A 17,930-nucleotide genomic window follows, 5' to 3' on the forward strand; every position below is an offset into this window, starting at 1 on the left:
GGGTACACACATCTAGTAGAGACACTCATTCAGGTATAGTGGGGGGTACACACATCTAGTAGAGACACTCATTCAGGTATAGTGGGGGGTACACACATCTAGTAGAGACACTCATTCAGGTATAGTGGGGGTACACACATCTAGTAGAGACACTCATTCAGGTATAGTGGGGGTACACATCTAGTAGAGACACTCATTCAGGTATAGTGGGGGGGTTACACACATCTAGTAGAGACACTCATTCAGGTATAGTGGGGGGGTTACACACATCTAGTAGAGACACTCATTCAGGTATAGTGGGGGGGTACACACATCTAGTAGAGACACTCATTCAGGTATAGTGGGGGTATAGTGGGGGGTTACACACATCTAGTAGAGACACTCATTCAGGTATAGTGGGGGGGACACTCATTCAGGTTACACACATCTAGTAGAGACACTCATTCAGGTATAGTGGGGGGGTTACACACATCTAGTAGAGATACTCATTCAGGTATAGTGGGGGGTAATTCAGGTATAGTGGAGGTACACATCTAGTAGAGATACTCATTCAGGTATAGTGGGGGGTTACACACATCTAGTAGAGACAGATCATTCAGGTATTTATGTTCTGTGGTTACTATAACAGCTGATTGGTAGATGGTATTTATGTTCTGTGGTTACTATAACAACTAGTTGGTAGATATGTTCTGTGGTTACTATAACAGCTGATTGGTAGATGGTATTTATGTTCTGTGGTTACTATAACAACTAGTTGGTAGATATGTTCTGTGGTTACTATAACAGCTGATTGGTAGATGGTATTTATGTTCTGTGGTTACTAAAAGACAGAGAGGAGTGTGTGTGTGTACCTGGACAGAGAGGAGTGTGTGTACCTAGACAGAGAGGTGTGTGTGTGTACCTGGACAGAGAGGAGTGTGTGTACCTAGACAGAGAGGTGTGTGTGTGTACCTGGACAGAGAGGAGTGTGTGTGTACCTAGACAGAGAGGAGTGTGTGTGTACCTGGACAGAGAGGAGTGTGTGTGTACCTAGACAGAGAGGAGTGTGTGTGAGTGTCCAGGTAAGTGGCCAACCAGGGCATGGTGTCGGATATCACCGTGTTGTCCCGCCTCTCTCTGAGCGGTGACTCCGCCCCCCTGGACAATTCCTCTTGTTTGATTCGCTCAGGAGTCGCCTCGATGATCTGCTCTGCTAACGTTGCCATGTCAACCTGGGGGCAAAACGAGAAAGCTATCAGGTGTGTGTGTGTGTTCCACATTCCAAAACATTACATTAGCCACTGATTGTTTTGAAACATAATTTTTTCTTGCATTTTTGGGGGGTCAGCTTTAATATTGCAGATAGATTGGAGCTTCCATCAATGTCTGCATCATTTCCGATCCCCCATATCTATATATTTAAAAAATATATATATTTTCCCCTAACCATCACTCCCCTAATTGGAGTAATATAATGGACAACAACAACTTATATATACTACAGTGCCTTCGGAAAGTATTCACACATTCTGTTACGTTACAACCTTATTCTAAAATGGATTAAAAAATATATATATATAAATCTACACACAATACCCCATAATGACTCACTACCCCATAATGACTCAATACCCCATAATGACTCCCATAATGACTCAATACCCCATAATGACTCGATACCCCATAATGACTCGATACCCCATAATGACTCGATACCCCATAATGACTCCCAAAATGACTCAATACCCCATAATGACACAATACCCCATAATGACTCAATACCCCATAATGACTCAATACCCCATAATGACTCCCATAATGACTCCCATAATGACTCAATACCCCATAATGACACAATACCCCATAATGACTCGATACCCCATAATGACTCGATACCCCATAATGACTCAATACCCCATAATGACTCAATACCCCATAATGACTCGATACCCCATAATGACTCGATACCCCATAATGACTCGATACCCCATAATGACTCGATACCCCATAATGACTCCCAAAATGACTCAATACCCCATAATGACACAATACCCCATAATGACTCAATACCCCATAATGACTCGATACCCCATAATGACTCGATACCCCATAATGACTCGATACCCCATAATGACTCGATACCCCATAATGACTCGATACCCCATAATGACTCCCAAAATGACTCAACAACCCATAATGACACAATACCCCATAATGACTCAATACCCCATAATGACTCAATACCCCATAATGACTCCCATAATGACTCCCATAATGACTCAATACCCCATAATGACACAATACCCCATAATGACTCGATACCCCATAATGACTCGATACCCCATAATGACTCAATACCCCATAATGACTCCCATAATGACTCAATACCCCATAATGACTCAATACCCCATAATGACTCGATACCCCATAATGACTCAATACCCCATAATGACTCGATACCCCATAATGACACAATACCCCATAATGACTCGATACCCCATAATGACTCCCATAATGACACAATACCCCATAATGACTCAATACCCCATAATGACTCAATACCCCATAATGACTCACTACCCCATAATGACTCAATACCCCATAATGACTCAATACCCCATAATGACATAATGACACAATACCCCATAATGACATAATGACTCGATACCCCATAATGACTCCCATAATGACACAATACCCCATAATGACATAATGAAACAATACCCCATAATGACATAATGACTCAATACCCCATAATGACACAATACCCCATAATGACTCGATACCCCATAATGACTCGATACCCCATAATGACACAATACCCCATAATGACACATTACCCCATAATGACACAATACCCCATAATGACACAATACCCCATAATGACTCAATACCCCATAATGACTCAATACCCCATAATGACACAATACCTCATAATGACACACTACCCCATAATGACACACTACCCCATAATGACTCAATACCCCATAATGACTCAATACCCCATAATGACTCAATACCCCATAATGACACAATACCCCATAATGACTCAATACCCCATAATGACTCAATACCCCATAATGACTCACTACCCCATAATGACTCACTACCCCATAATGACTCAATACCCCATAATGACTCAATACCCCATAATGACACAATACCCCATAATGACTCACTACCCCATAATGACTCAATACCCCATAATGACTCAATACCCATATTGACTCGATACCCCATAATGACACAATACCCCATAATGACTCAATACCCCATAATGACTCAATACCCCCATAATGACTCAATACCCCCATAATGACTCGATACCCCATAATGACACAATACCCCATAATGACATAATGACACAATACCCCATAATGACTCAATACCCCATAATGACTCAATACCCCCATAATGACTCAATACCCCCATAATGACTCGATACCCCATAATGACACAATACCCCATAATGACATAATGACACAATACCCCATAATGACACAATACCCCATAATGACACAATACCCCATAATGACTCAATACCCCATAATGACTCAATAACCCATAATGACATAATGACACAATACCCCATAATGACACAATACCCCATAATGACTCAATACCCCATAATGACTCAATACCCCATAATGACATAATGACACACTACCCCATAATGACACACTACCCCATAATGACACAAAACCCCATAATGACTCAATACCCCATAATGACTCAATACCCATATTGACTCGATACCCCATAATGACTCAATACCACATAATGACACAATACCCCATGACTCAATACCACATAATGACACAATACGCCATAATGACTCAATACCCCATAATGACACAATACCCCATAATGACACACAACCCCATAATGACACAATACCCCATAATGACAAAATACCCCAAAATGACTCGATACCCCATAATGACTCGATATCCCATAATGACTCGATACCCCATAATGACTCAATACCCCATAATGACACAATACACAATGCTATCTGCAGGGTTAGCTCCAGGTTAATGTCACCCAGTAGTGCTATCTGCAGGGTTAGCTCCAGGTTAATGTCACCCAGTAGTGCTATCTGCAGGGTTAGCTCCAGGTTAATGTCACCCAGTAGTGCTATCTGCAGGGTTAGCTCCAGGTTAATGTCTGCAGGGTTAGCTCCAGGTTAATGTCACCCAGTAGGCTATCTGCAGGGTTAGCTCCAGGTTAATGTCACCCAGTAGGCTATCTGCAGGGTTAGCTCCAGGTTAATGTCACCCAGTAGTGCTATCTGCAGGGTTAGCTCCAGGTTAATGTCACCCAGTAGGCTATCTGCAGGGTTAGCTCCAGGTTAATGTCACCCAGTAGTGCTATCTGCAGGGTTAGCTCCAGGTTAATGTCACCCAGTAGGCTATCTGCAGGGTTAGCTCCAGGTTAATGTCACCCAGTAGTGCTATCTGCAGGGTTAGCTCCAGGTTAATGTCACCCAGTAGTGCTATCTGCAGGGTTAGCTCCAGGTTAATGTCACCCAGTAGTGCTATCTGCAGGGTTACGTCCAGGTTAATGTCACCCAGTAGTGCTATCTGCAGGGTTACGTCCAGGTTAATGTCACCCAGTAGTGCTATCTGCATGGTTAGCTCCAGGTTAATGTCACCCAGTAGTGCTATCTGCAGGGTTAGCTCCAGGTTAATGTCACCCAGTAGTGTTATCTGCAGGGTTAGCTCCAGGTTAATATCACCCAGTAGTGCTATCTGCAGGGTTACGTCCAGGTTAATGTCACCCAGTAGTGCTATCTGCAGGGTTAGCTCCAGGTTAATGTCACCCAGTAGTGCTATCTGCAGGGTTAGCTCCAGGTTAATGTCACCCAGTAGTGCTATCTGCAGGGTTAGCTCCAGGTTAATGTCACCCAGTAGTGCTATCTGCAGGGTTAGCTCCAGGTTAATGTCACCCAGTAGTGCTATCTGCAGGGTTAGCTCCAGGTTAATGTCACCCAGTAGTGCTATCTGCAGGGTTAGCTCCAGGTTAATGTCACCCAGTAGTGCTATCTGCAGGGTCCAGGTTAATGTCACCCAGTAGTGCTATCTGCAGGTTAATGTCACCCAGTAGTGCTATCTGCAGGGTTACGCTCCAGGTTAATGTCACCCAGTAGTGCTATCTGCAGGGTTAGCTCCAGGTTAATGTCACCCAGTAGTGCTATCTGCAGGGTTAGCTCCAGGTTAATGTCACCCAGTAGTGCCATCTGCAGGGTTAAGGTTAATCACCCAGTAGTGCTATCTGCAGGGTTAGCTCCAGGTTAATGTCACCCAGTAGCGCTATCTGCAGGGTTAGCTCCAGGTTCATGTCACCCAGTAGTGCTATCTGCATGGTTAGCTCCAGGTTCATGTCACCCAGTAGTGCTATCTGCAGGGTTAGCTCCAGGTTAATGTCACCCAGTAGTGCTATCTGCAGGGTTAGCTCCAGGTTAATGTCACCCAGTAGGCTATCTGCAGGGTTAGCTCCAGGTTAATGTCACCCAGTAGGCTATCTGCAGGGTTAGCTCCAGGTTAATGTCACCCAGTAGTGCTATCTGCAGGGTTAGCTCCAGGTTAATGTCACCCAGTAGGCTATCTGCAGGGTTAGCTCCAGGTTAATGTCACCCAGTAGTGCTATCTGCAGGGTTAGCTCCAGGTTAATGTCACCCAGTAGTGCTATCTGCAGGGTTACGTCCAGGTTAATGTCACCCAGTAGTGCTATCTGCAGGGTTAGCTCCAGGTTAATGTCACCCAGTAGTGCTATCTGCAGGGTTAGCTCCAGGTTAATGTCACCCAGTAGTGCTATCTGCAGGGTTAGCTCCAGGTTAATGTCACCCAGTAGTGCTATCTGCAGGGTTAGCTCCAGGTTAATGTCACCCAGTAGTGCTATCTGCAGGGTTAGCTCCAGGTTAATGTCACCCAGTAGTGCTATCTGCAGGGTTAGCTCCAGGTTAATGTCACCCTGCAGGGTTAGTCCAGGTTAATGCTATCTGCAGGGTTAGCTCCAGGTTAATGTCACCCAGTAGTGCTATCTGCAGGGTTAGCTCCAGGTTAATGTCACCCAGTAGTGCTATCTGCAGGGTTAGCTCCAGGTTAATGTCACCCAGTAGTGCTATCTGCAGGGTTAGCTCCAGGTTAATGTCACCCAGTAGTGCTATCTGCAGGGTTAGCTCCAGGTTAATGTCACCCAGTAGTGCTATCTGCAGGGTTAGCTCCAGGTTAATGTCACCCAGTAGTGCTATCTGCAGGGTTAGCTCCAGGTTAATGTCACCCAGTAGTGCTATCTGCAGGGTTAGCTCCAGGTTAATGTCACCCAGTAGTGCTATCTGCAGGGTTAGCTCCAGGTTAATGTCACCCAGTAGTGCTATCTGCAGGGTTAGCTCCAGGTTAATGTCACCCAGTAGTGCTATCTGCAGGGTTAGCTCCAGGTTAATGTCACCCAGTAGTGCTATCTGCAGGGTTAGCTCCAGGTTAATGTCACCCAGTAGTGCTATCTGCAGGGTTAGCTCCAGGTTAATGTCACCCAGTAGTGCTATCTGCAGGGTTAGCTCCAGGTTAATGTCACCCAGTAGTGCTATCTGCAGGGTTAGCTCCAGGTTAATGTCACCCAGTAGTGCTATCTGCAGGGTTAGCTCCAGGTTAATGTCACCCAGTAGTGCTATCTGCAGGGTTAGCTCCAGGTTAATGTCACCCAGTAGTGCTATCTGCAGGGTTAGCTCCAGGTTAATGTCACCCAGTAGTGCTATCTGCAGGGTTAGCTCCAGGTTAATGTCACCCAGTAGTGCTATCTGCAGGGTTAGCTCCAGGTTAATGTCACCCAGTGCAGGGTTAGCTCCAGGTTAATGTCACCCAGTAGTGCTATCTGCAGGGTTAGCTCCAGGTTAATGTCACCCAGTAGTGCTATCTGCAGGGTTAGGTTAATGTCACCCAGTAGTGCTATCTGCAGGGTTAGCTCCAGGTTAATGTCACCCAGTAGTGCTATCTGCAGGGTTAGCTCCAGGTTAATGTCACCCAGTAGTGCTATCTGCAGGGTTAGGTTAATGTCACCCAGTAGGCTATCTGCAGGGTTAGCTCCAGGTTAATGTCACCCAGTAGTGCTATCTGCAGGGTTAGCTCCAGGTTAATGTCACCCAGTAGTGCTATCTGCAGGGTTAGCTCCAGGTTAATGTCACCCAGTAGTGCTATCTGCAGGGTTAGCTCCAGGTTAATGTCACCCAGTAGTGCTATCTGCAGGGTTAGCTCCAGGTTAATGTCACCCAGTAGTGCTATCTGCAGGGTTAGCTCCAGGTTAATGTCACCCAGTAGTGCTATCTGCAGGGTTAGCTCCAGGTTAATGTCACCCAGTAGTGCTATCTGCAGGGTTAGCTCCAGGTTAATGTCACCCAGTAGTGCTATCTGCAGGGTTAGCTCCAGGTTAATGTCACCCAGTAGTGCTATCTGCAGGGTTAGCTCCAGGTTAATGTCACCCAGTAGTGCTATCTGCAGGGTTAGCTCCAGGTTAATGTCACCCAGGTAGTGCTATCTGCAGGGTTAGCTCCAGGTTAATGTCACCCAGTAGTGCTATCTGCAGGGTTAGCTCCAGGTTAATGTCACCCAGTAGTGCTATCTGCAGGGTTAGCTCCAGGTTAATGTCACCCAGTAGTGCTATCTGCAGGGTTAGCTCCAGGTTAATGTCACCCAGTAGTGCTATCTGCAGGGTTAGCTCCAGGTTAATGTCACCCAGTAGTGCTATCTGCAGGGTTAGCTCCAGGTTAATGTCACCCAGTAGTGCTATCTGCAGGGTTAGCTCCAGGTTAATGTCACCCAGTAGTGCTATCTGCAGGGTTAGCTCCAGGTTAATGTCACCCAGTAGTGCTATCTGCAGGGTTAGCTCCAGGTTAATGTCACCCAGTAGTGCTATCTGCAGGGTTAGCTCCAGGTTAATGTCACCCAGTAGTGCTATCTGCAGGGTTAGCTCCAGGTTAATGTCACCCAGTAGTGCTATCTGCAGGGTTACGTCCAGGTTAATATCACCCAGTAGTGCTATCTGCAGGGTTAGCTCCAGGTTAATGTCACCCAGTAGTGCTATCTGCAGGGTTAGCTCCAGGTTCATGTCACCCAGTAGTGCTATCTGCAGGGTTAGCTCCAGGTTAATGTCACCCAGTAGTGCTATCTGCAGGGTTAGCTCCAGGTTCATGTCACCCAGTAGTGCTATCTGCAGGGTTAACTCCAGGTTAATGTCACCCAGTAGTGCTATCTGCAGGGTTAGCTCCAGGTTAATATCACCCAGTAGTGCTATCTGCAGGGTTAGCTCCAGGTTAATGTCACCCAGTAGTGCTATCTGCAGGGTTAGCTCCAGGTTAATGTCACCCAGTAGTGCTATCTGCAGGGTTAGCTCCAGGTTAATGTCACCCAGTAGTGCTATCTGCAGGGTTACGTCCAGGTTAATGTCACCCAGTAGTGCTATCTGCAGGGTTAGCTCCAGGTTAATGTCACCCAGTAGTGCTATCTGCAGGGTTACGTCCAGGTTCATGTCACCCAGTAGTGCTATCTGCAGGGTTAGCTCCAGGTTAATGTCACCCAGTAGTGCTATCTGCAGGGTTAGCTCCAGGTTAATGTCACCCAGTAGTGCTATCTGCAGGGTTAGCTCCAGGTTAATGTCACCCAGTAGTGCTATCTGCAGGGTTAGCTCCAGGTTAATGTCACCCAGTAGTGCTATCTGCAGGGTTAGCTCCAGGTTAATGTCACCCAGTAGTGCTATCTGCAGGGTTAGCTCCAGGTTAATATCACCCAGTAGTGCTATCTGCAGGGTTAGCTCCAGGTTAATGTCACCCAGTAGTGCTATCTGCAGGGTTAGCTCCAGGTTAATGTCACCCAGTAGTGCTATCTGCAGGGTTAGCTCCAGGTTAATGTCACCCAGTAGTGCTATCTGCAGGGTTAGCTCCAGGTTAATGTCACCCAGTAGTGCTATCTGCAGGGTTACGTCCAGGTTCATGTCACCCAGTAGTGCTATCTGCAGGGTTACGTCCAGGTTAATGTCACCCAGTAGTGCTATCTGCAGGGTTAGCTCCAGGTTAATGTCACCCAGTAGTGCTATCTGCAGGGTTAGCTCCAGGTTAAATGCTACATTTTGAATCCGTGGTCATAAACCATGTTCCATGGAATCGGTCCCAACTATTTTAATATTTATATGACACCCCTGTCAATTTATTGTCCTTAAATCAAAACTGGTATACTTTATTACTTATCACAGGTTGGGCTACAGTGTGTGTGTGTATTAATGTGTGTGTGTGTGTGTATTAATGTGTGTGTGTGTGTGTATTAATATGTGTGTGTCTGTGTGTGTATTAATGTTTGTGTGTGTGTGTGTATTAATGTGTGTGTGTGTGAGTGTGTGTGTGTATTAATGTGTGTGTGTGTGTTAATGTGTGTGTGTGTGTATTAATGTGTGTGTTTGTATTAATGTGTGTATTAATGTGTGTGTGTGTGTGTGTATTAATGTGTGTGTGTATTAATGTGTGTGTGTGTATTAATGTGTGTGTGAGTGTATTAATGTGTGTGTGTGTATTAATGTGTGTGTGTGTATTAATGTGTGTGTGTGTATTAATGTGTGTGTGTGTATTAATGTGTGTGTGTGTGTATTAATGTGTGTGTGTGTATTAATGTGTGTGTGTGTATTAATGTGTGTGTGTGTATTAATGTGTGTGTTTGTATTAATGTGTGTGTGTGTATTAATGTGTGTGTGTCTGACCTGTAGCACCTCAGCAGGCAGGAACTCCTCCTCGTTCTCTGCATTCTCATTGAAGCTCACCTGCTCCTCGAAGGTGTGTGTGTGTGAGCGACGGGGGGGTGTGTGTGAGTGTGGAGGTCCGGGAGGGGAGTGGGGAGGGGCCGGTTCGTAGTCCATGAGGAAGAGAGGGTCTCTGGGCCCGGCGTTCAAACTAGAGTCCCCAGCTTCACAACCTCCACAGGCCTCGCCCCATACCGGCAGGCTCAGAGGGAGGGAGAGAGAGGGGGAGGGAGGGGAGAGGGGGAGGGAGGACAGGGAGAGAGAGGGGAGGAGGGGGAGGTATCCATTGGGTCAGGAGGGTTGTAGAGGGGTACAGACCCACTAGAGTAGGCTGAGCTGAGAGAGGGGGAGGGGAGGGAGAGAGAGGGGAGGGAATACTACTGGACGAACTCAGACCTGGGGGAGAGAGGGGGACAGAAAGAGAGAGTAAGACAGACAGACAGACAGGCAGGCAGACAGACAGACAGGCAGGCAGGCAGGCAAACAGCAGACAGACAGACAGCAACACAGACAGACACCAACAGACAGACAGACAGACAGACAGACAGACAGACAGACAGACAGACAGACAGACAGACAGACAGACAGACAGACACCAACACAGACAGACAGACAGACAGACAGACAGACAGACAGACAGACAGACAGACAGACACCAACACAGACAGACAGACAGACACAGACAGACAGACAGACAGACAGACAGACAGACAGACAGACAGACAGACAGACAGACAGACAGACAGACAGACAGACAGACAGACAAACAGAGAGAGAGCAAGATACAGACAGACAGACAGACAGACAGACAGACAGACAGACAGACAGACAGACAGACAGACAGACAGACAGACAGACACCAACAGATAGACAGACAGACACCAACAGATAGACAGACAGACAGACAGACAGACAACACAGACAGACAGACAGACAGGCAGACAGAGAGAGACAGACAGACAGACAGACAGACAGGCAAACAGCAGACAGACAGACAGCAACACAGACAGACACCAACAGACAGACAGACAGACAGACAGACAGACAGACAGACAGACAGACAGACACCAACACAGACAGACAGACAGACAGACACCAACACAGACAGACAGACAGACAGACAGACAGACAGACAGACAGACAGACAGACAGACAGACAGAGACAGACAGACAGACAGAATAAAAAGTGACAGAATAAAAAGTATTCAAATACACATAGACCAAAGACCGTGTGTGAGACTACCGTTCAACAGTTTGGGGTCACTTAGAAATGTCCTTGTTTTCCATGAAAACATAGCTGAAATGAGTTGCAAAATGAATAGGAAATACAGTCAGGACGTTGACAAGGTTATAAATAATGACTTTTAATTTAAATAATAATTGTGTCCTTCAAACTTTGTTTTCGTCAAAGAATCCTCCATTTGCAGCAATTACAGCAGACCTTTGGCCTTGTCAATTTGTTGAGACAGACAGACACCCCATGCTTCCTTTGGCGTTCTAGTTGTCAATTTGTTGAGGTGATCTGAAGAGATGTCACCCCATGACAGACAGACAGACACCCCATGCTTCCTTTGGCGTTCTAGTTGTCAATTTGTTGACAAGAGATGTCACCCCATGCTTCCTTTGGCGTTCTAGTTGTCAATTTGTTGAGGTGATCTGAAGAGATGTCACCCCATGCTTCCTTTGGCTTCTAGTTGTCAATTTGTTGAGGTGATCTGAAAGATGTCACCCCATGCTTCCTTTGGCTTCTAGTTGTCAATTTGTTGAGGTGATCTGACACCCCATGCTTCCTTTGGCTTCTAGTTGTCAATTTGTTGAGGTGATCTGAAGAGATGTCACCCCATGTTCCTTTGGCTTCTAGTTGTCAATTTGTTGAGGTGATCTGAAGAGATGTCACCCCATGCTTCCTTTGGCTTCTAGTTGTCAATTTGTTGAGGTGATCTGAAGAGATGTCACCCCATGCTTCCTTTGGCTTCTAGTTGTCAATGATCTGAAGAGATGTCACCCCAGTTTTTGGCTTCTAGTTGTCAATTTGTTGAGGTGAAATGTCCACCCATGTTTTCCAATGAAAACATAGCTGAAATGAGTTGATCAAAATGTCAATGCTTCCTTTGGCTTCTAGTTGAAATGATCTGAGATGTCAGCTTCCTTTGGCGTTGACAATTTGTTATAAATGTCAATGCTTCCTTTGGCTTCTAGTTGAAATAATAATCTGAAGAGATGTCACCCCATGCTTCCTTTGGCTTCTAGTTGTCAATTTGTTGAGGTGATCTGAAGAGATGTCACCCCATGCGCTTCCTTTGGCTTCTAGTTGTCAATTTGTTGAGGTGATCTGAAGAGATGTCACCCCATGCTTCCTTTGGCCTTCTAGTTGTCAATTTGTTGAGGTGATCTGAGATGTCACCCCATTTCCTTTGGCCTTCTAGTTGTCAATTTGTTGAGGTGATCTGAAGAGATGTCACCCCATGCTTCCTTTGGCTTCTAGTTGTCAATTTGTTGAGGTGATCTGAAGAGATGTCACCCCATGCTTCCTTTGGCTTCTAGTTGTCAATTTGTTGAGGTGATCTGAAGAGATGTCACCCCATGCTTCCTTTGGCTTCTAGTTGTCAATTTGTTGAGGTGATCTGAAGAGATGTCACCCCATGCTTCCTTTGGCTTCTAGTTGTCAATTTGTTGAGGTGATCTGAAGAGATGTCACCCCATGCTTCTAGTTGTTAATTTGTTGAGGTAATCTGAAGAGATGTCACCCCATGCTTCCTTTGGCTTCTAGTTGTTAATTTGTTGAGGTGATCTGAAGAGATGTCACCCCATGCTTCCTTTGGCTTCTAGTTGTTAATTTGTTGAGGTGATCTGAAGAGATGTCACCCCATTTCCTTTGTTGTTGTCAATTTGTTGTGATCTGAAGAGATGTCACCCCATGCTTCCTTTGGCGTTCTAGTTGTCAATTTGTTGAGGTGATCTGAAGAGATGTCACCCCATGCTTCCTTTGGCGTTCTAGTTGTCAATTTGTTGAGGTGATCTGAAGAGATGTCACCCCATGCTTCCTTTGGCGTTCTAGTTGTCAATTTGTTGAGGTGATCTGAAGAGATGTCACCCCATGCTTCCTTTGGCGTTCTAGTTGTCAATTTGTTGAGGTGATCTGAAGAGATGTCACCCCATGCTTCCTTTGGCGTTCTAGTTGTCAATTTGTTGAGGTGATCTGAAGAGATGTCACCCCATGCTTCCTTTGGCGTTCTAGTTGTCAATTTGTTGAGGTGATCTGAAGAGATGTCACCCCATGCTTCCTTTGGCGTTCTAGTTGTCAATTTGTTGAGGTGATCTGAAGAGATGTCACCCCATGCTTCCTGAAGCACCTCCTGATGGGCACTTCTTATGTACCATACAGACAAGCTGCTCCCACAACAGCTCAATAGGGTTGAGATCCGGTGACTGTGCTGCCTACTCCACTATAGACAGAATACCAGCTGACTGCTGGCTCCCTAAATAGTTACCATACGGCCAAGCTGCTCCCACAACAGCTCAATAGGTTGTAGGAGGAAATTGGCTCATAATTAAGCGGTGTCCACAGGGTATGGCATGATGTTGCAAAATGGAGTGATATCCTTCCTTCTTCAAGATCCCTTTGACCCGGTACAAATCTCCCACTTTACCAGCTCAACGCCCCCCAGACCATCACATCGCCTCCACCAGGCTTCACAGTTCACTCCTCCAGACCATCACATCGCCTCCACCAGGCTTCACAGTTCACTCCTCCAGACCATCACATCGCCTCCACCGGGCTTCACAGTTCACTCCTCCAGCATCTTTTCATTTTTCTGCATTTCACGAATGTTCATCTTTGTCATCCGAACACCTCAATCTTCTCACACCACTGTCCATAACACTTTTTCCAACCTTCCTCTGTCCAGTGTCTGTGTTTTGCCCATCTTAATCTTTTCTTTTTATTGGCCAGTCTGAGATATGTATTTTTCTTTGCAAATCTGCCAAGAAGGCCAACATCCCAGAGTCGCCTCTTCACTGTTGACGTTGAGACAGGACAGAGGAACTCTGCCAAGAAGGCCAGCATCCCGGAGTCGCCTCTTCACTGTTGACGTTGAGACAGGACAGAGGAACTCTGCCAAGAAGGCCAGCATCCCAGAGTCGCCTCTTCACTGTTGACGTTGTACACAGCGTTGTGCTAGATCTTCAGTTTCTTGGCAATTACTCACATGGAATAGCCTTCATTTCTCAGAACAAGAATAGACTGACGAGTTTCAGAAGAAAGTTAATTGTTTTTGGCCATTTTAAGCCTGTAATCGAACCCACAAATGCTGATGCTCCAGATACTCAACTAGTCTAAAGGCCAGTTTTATTGCTTCTTTAATCACAACAACAGTTTTCATCTGTGCTAACATAATTGCAAAAGGGTTTTCTAATGATCAATTAGCCTTTTAAAATGATAAACTTGGATTAGCTAACACAATGTGCCATTGGAACACAGGAGTGATGGTTGCTGATAATGGGCCTCTGTACGCCTATGTAGATATTCCATTAAAAATCAGCCGTTTCAGCCACAATAGTCAATTAAAACATTAACAATGTCTACACTGTATTTCTGATCAATTTGATGTTATTTTAATGGACAAAAAATGTGCTTTTCTTTCAAAAACAAGGCCAATTCTAAGTGACCCCAAACGTTTGAACGGTAGTGTAGGTGTGTGTGGCCCACCTGTGTCAGGACTGGTGGACAGTGGAGAGGGGGGGAGTTGTGGAGTGGTGCTCTGCTCCCCCTGAGCCCCCTCCTCGGCCCTCTCTGTGGGTGTGTGCGTGTCGGGGCGGTGTGTGTGTAGGTCCTCCAGCGCGCGGGCGAGGCATGTGTGTCCGCGAGAGCGTGCAACTGCGAGGGGGAGGCGGCCTAGTGAGTCGGGAATTCCGAGCGCCTGGCTGTTCCAACCATATAGAACCTCGGCTGCTGCCTGGTGTCCCAGAGCACACGCCCACATCTACAGAAGACAGGATTACACTGTTAAAACCTACTTCAATGATTACAATCAGATAGAAACAGAGCAGAAATGACAATAGTAGCATTAGCCTGCTAAAAAAACAGAAATGAAAGCAAGACAGTACGTTTTATCTGGGTTTGATGACAAAATAAAGTCTTAGAGAGTATCAGATACTGGCATAAAGACTACAGTCGTAGAGAGTATCAGATACTGGAATAAAGACTACAGTCTTAGAGAGTATCAGATACTAGAATAAAGACTACAGTCTTAGAGAGTATCAGATACTGGGATAAAGACTACAGTCTTAGAGAGTATCAGATACTGGAATAAAGACTACAGTCTTAGAGAGTATCAGATACTAGAATAAAGACTACAGTCTTAGAGAGTATCAGATACTGGGATAAAGACTACAGTCTTAGAGAGTATCAGATACTGGAATAAAGACTACAGTCTTGGGGGATAAAGACTACAGTCTTAGAGAGTATCAGATACTGGAATAAAGAGTCTTAGAGAGTATCAGATACTGGGATAAAGACTACAGTCTTAGAGAGTATCAGATACTGGAATAAAGACTACAGACTTCGAGAGTATCAGATACTGGAATAAAGAGTCTTAGAGAGTATCAGATACTGGAATAAAGAGTCTTAGAGAGTATCAGATACTGGGATAAAGAGTCTTAGAGAGTATCAGATACTGGAATAAAGAGTCTTAGAGAGTATCAGATACTGGAATAAAGAGTCTTAGAGAGTATCAGATACTGGAATAAAGACTACAGACTTAGAGAGTATCAGATACTGGAATAAAGAGTCTTAGAGAGTATCAGATACTGGGATAAAGACTACAGTCTTAGAGAGTATCAGATACTGGAATAAAGAGTCTTAGAGAGTATCAGATACTGGAATAAAGAGTCTTAGAGAGTATCAGATACTGGAATAAAGAGTCTTAGAGAGTATCAGATACTGGAATAAAGAGTCTTAGAGAGTATCAGATACTGGAATAAAGAGTCTTAGAGAGTATCAGATACTGGAATAAAGAGTCTTAGAGAGTATCAGATACTGGGATAAAGAGTCTTAGAGAGTATCAGATACTGGAATAAAGACTACAGTCTTAGAGAGCATCAGATACTGGGATAAAGAGTCTTAGAGAGTATCAGATACTGGAATAAAGACTACAGTCTCAGAGAGTATCAGATACTGGAATAAAGAGTCTTAGAGAGTATCAGATACTGGGATAAAGAGTCTTAGAGAGTATCAGATACTGGAATAAAGAGTCTTAGAGAGTATCAGATACTGGAATAAAGAGTCTTAGAGAGTATCAGATACTGGAATAAAGAGTCTTAGAGAGTATCAGATACTGGGATAAAGAGTCTTAGAGAGTATCAGATACTGGAATAAAGACTACAGTCTTAGAGAGCATCAGATACTGGGATAAAGAGTCTTAGAGAGTATCAGATACTGGAATAAAGAGTCTTAGAGAGTATCAGATACTGGGATAAAGAGTCTTAGAGAGTATCAGATACTGGAATAAAGACTACAGTCTTAGAGAGTATCAGATACTGGAATAAAGACTACAGTCTTAGAGAGCATCAGATATTGGGATAAAGAGTCTTAGAGAGTATCAGATACTGGAATAAAGACTACAGTCTTAGAGAGTATCAGATACTAGAATAAAGACTACAGTCTTAGAGAGTATCATATACTGGAATAAAGAGTCTTAGAGAGTATCAGATACTGGAATAAAGACTACAGTCTTAGAGAGTATCAGATACTGGGATAAAGAGTCTTAGAGAGTATCAGATACTGGAATAAAGACTACAGTCTTAGAGAGTATCAGATACTGGAATAAAGAGTCTTAGAGAGTATCAGATACTGGAATAAAGAGTCTTAGAGAGCGGTGAAGACCAAATGTTTGATGTAAAAGTGAGTGTCACCAGAGGAGTGCATGAGAAATGATCGACGGTGAGAGGATCAACTTCCTGCTCTACGTCCAGACTGTCACTGTTGACACTCCTGAGGAAAGACAAACACAATGTTAAAACTGCAGTTCAGCTAAGAGGTTGAATAGTTTACACTCCTGTTTAGCCCCTCCCCCTCCTGTTTAGCCCTCCCCCTCTCCTGTTTAGCCCCTCCCCTCTCCTGTTTAGCCCCTCCCCTCTCCTGTTTAGCCCCCAACATCTCATGTTTAGCCCCTCCCCCCGTTTAGCCCCTCCCCACCTCCTGTTTAGCCCCTCCCTCTCTGGTTTAGCCATATTTTTTCTTTACATAGTTGAATGTGCTGACAACAAAATCACACAAAAATTATCAATGGAAATCAAATTTCTCAAGCCATGGAGGTCTGGATTTGGAGTCACACTCAAAATTAAAGTGGAAAACCACACTACAGGCTGATCCAACTTTGATGTAATGTCCTTAAAACAAGTCAAAATGAGGCTCAGTAGTGTGTGTGGCCTCCACGTGCCTGTATGACCTCCCTACAACGCCTGGGCATGCTCCTGATGAGGTGGCGGATGGTCTCCTGAGGGATCTCCTCCCAGACCTGGACTAAAGCATCCACCAACTCCTGGACAGTCTGTGGTGCAACGTGGCGTTGGTGGAAGGAGTGAGACATGATGTCCCAGATGTGCTCAATTGGATTCAGGTCTGGGGAACGGACGGGCCAGTCCATAGCATCAATGCCTTCCTCTTGCAGGAACTGCTGACACACTCCAGCCACATGAGGTGGAGGAACCCAGGGCCAACCACACCAGCATATGGTCTCACAAGGTGTCTGAGGATCTCATCTTGGTACCTAATGGCAGTCAGGCTACCTCTGGCGAGCACATTGAGGGCTGTGCGGCACCCCAAAGAAATGCCACCCCACACCAGGACTGACCCACCGCCAAACCGGTCATGCTGGAGGATGTTGCAGGCAGCAGAACGTTCTCCACGGCGTCTCCAGACTGTTACGTCTGTCACATGTGCTCAGTGTGAACCTGCTTTAATCTGTGAAGAGCACAGGGCGCCAGTGGCGAATTTGCCAATCTTGGTGTTCTCTGGCAAATGCCAAACGTCCTGCACGGTGTTGGGCTGTAAGCACAACCACCACCTGTGGACGTCGGGCCCTCATATCACCCTCATGGAGACTGTTTCTGACCGTTTGAGCAGACACATGCACATTTGTGGCCTGCTGGAGGTCATTTTGCAGGGCTCT

The 17,930-nt window shown here is 45.3% G+C and overlaps 1 protein-coding gene across 1 annotated transcript in view; it reads right to left on the reverse strand.

Moving 5' to 3' along the window:
• camta2 (calmodulin binding transcription activator 2) overlaps positions 1–17,930 on the reverse strand; it is a 152,711-nt gene that overhangs the window by 19,288 nt on the left and 115,493 nt on the right. Inside the window, 6 exon segments of the mRNA XM_065022045.1 lie at positions 1,030–1,211; positions 9,721–10,028; positions 10,031–10,129; positions 10,132–10,155; positions 14,468–14,741; positions 16,672–16,750. Coding sequence (XP_064878117.1) covers positions 1,030–1,211; positions 9,721–10,028; positions 10,031–10,129; positions 10,132–10,155; positions 14,468–14,741; positions 16,672–16,750 — 966 coding nt within the window.

Source organism: Oncorhynchus nerka, linkage group LG8 (genome assembly GCF_034236695.1).
Source record: "Oncorhynchus nerka isolate Pitt River linkage group LG8, Oner_Uvic_2.0, whole genome shotgun sequence".
Lineage (NCBI taxonomy): Eukaryota > Metazoa > Chordata > Actinopteri > Salmoniformes > Salmonidae > Oncorhynchus > Oncorhynchus nerka.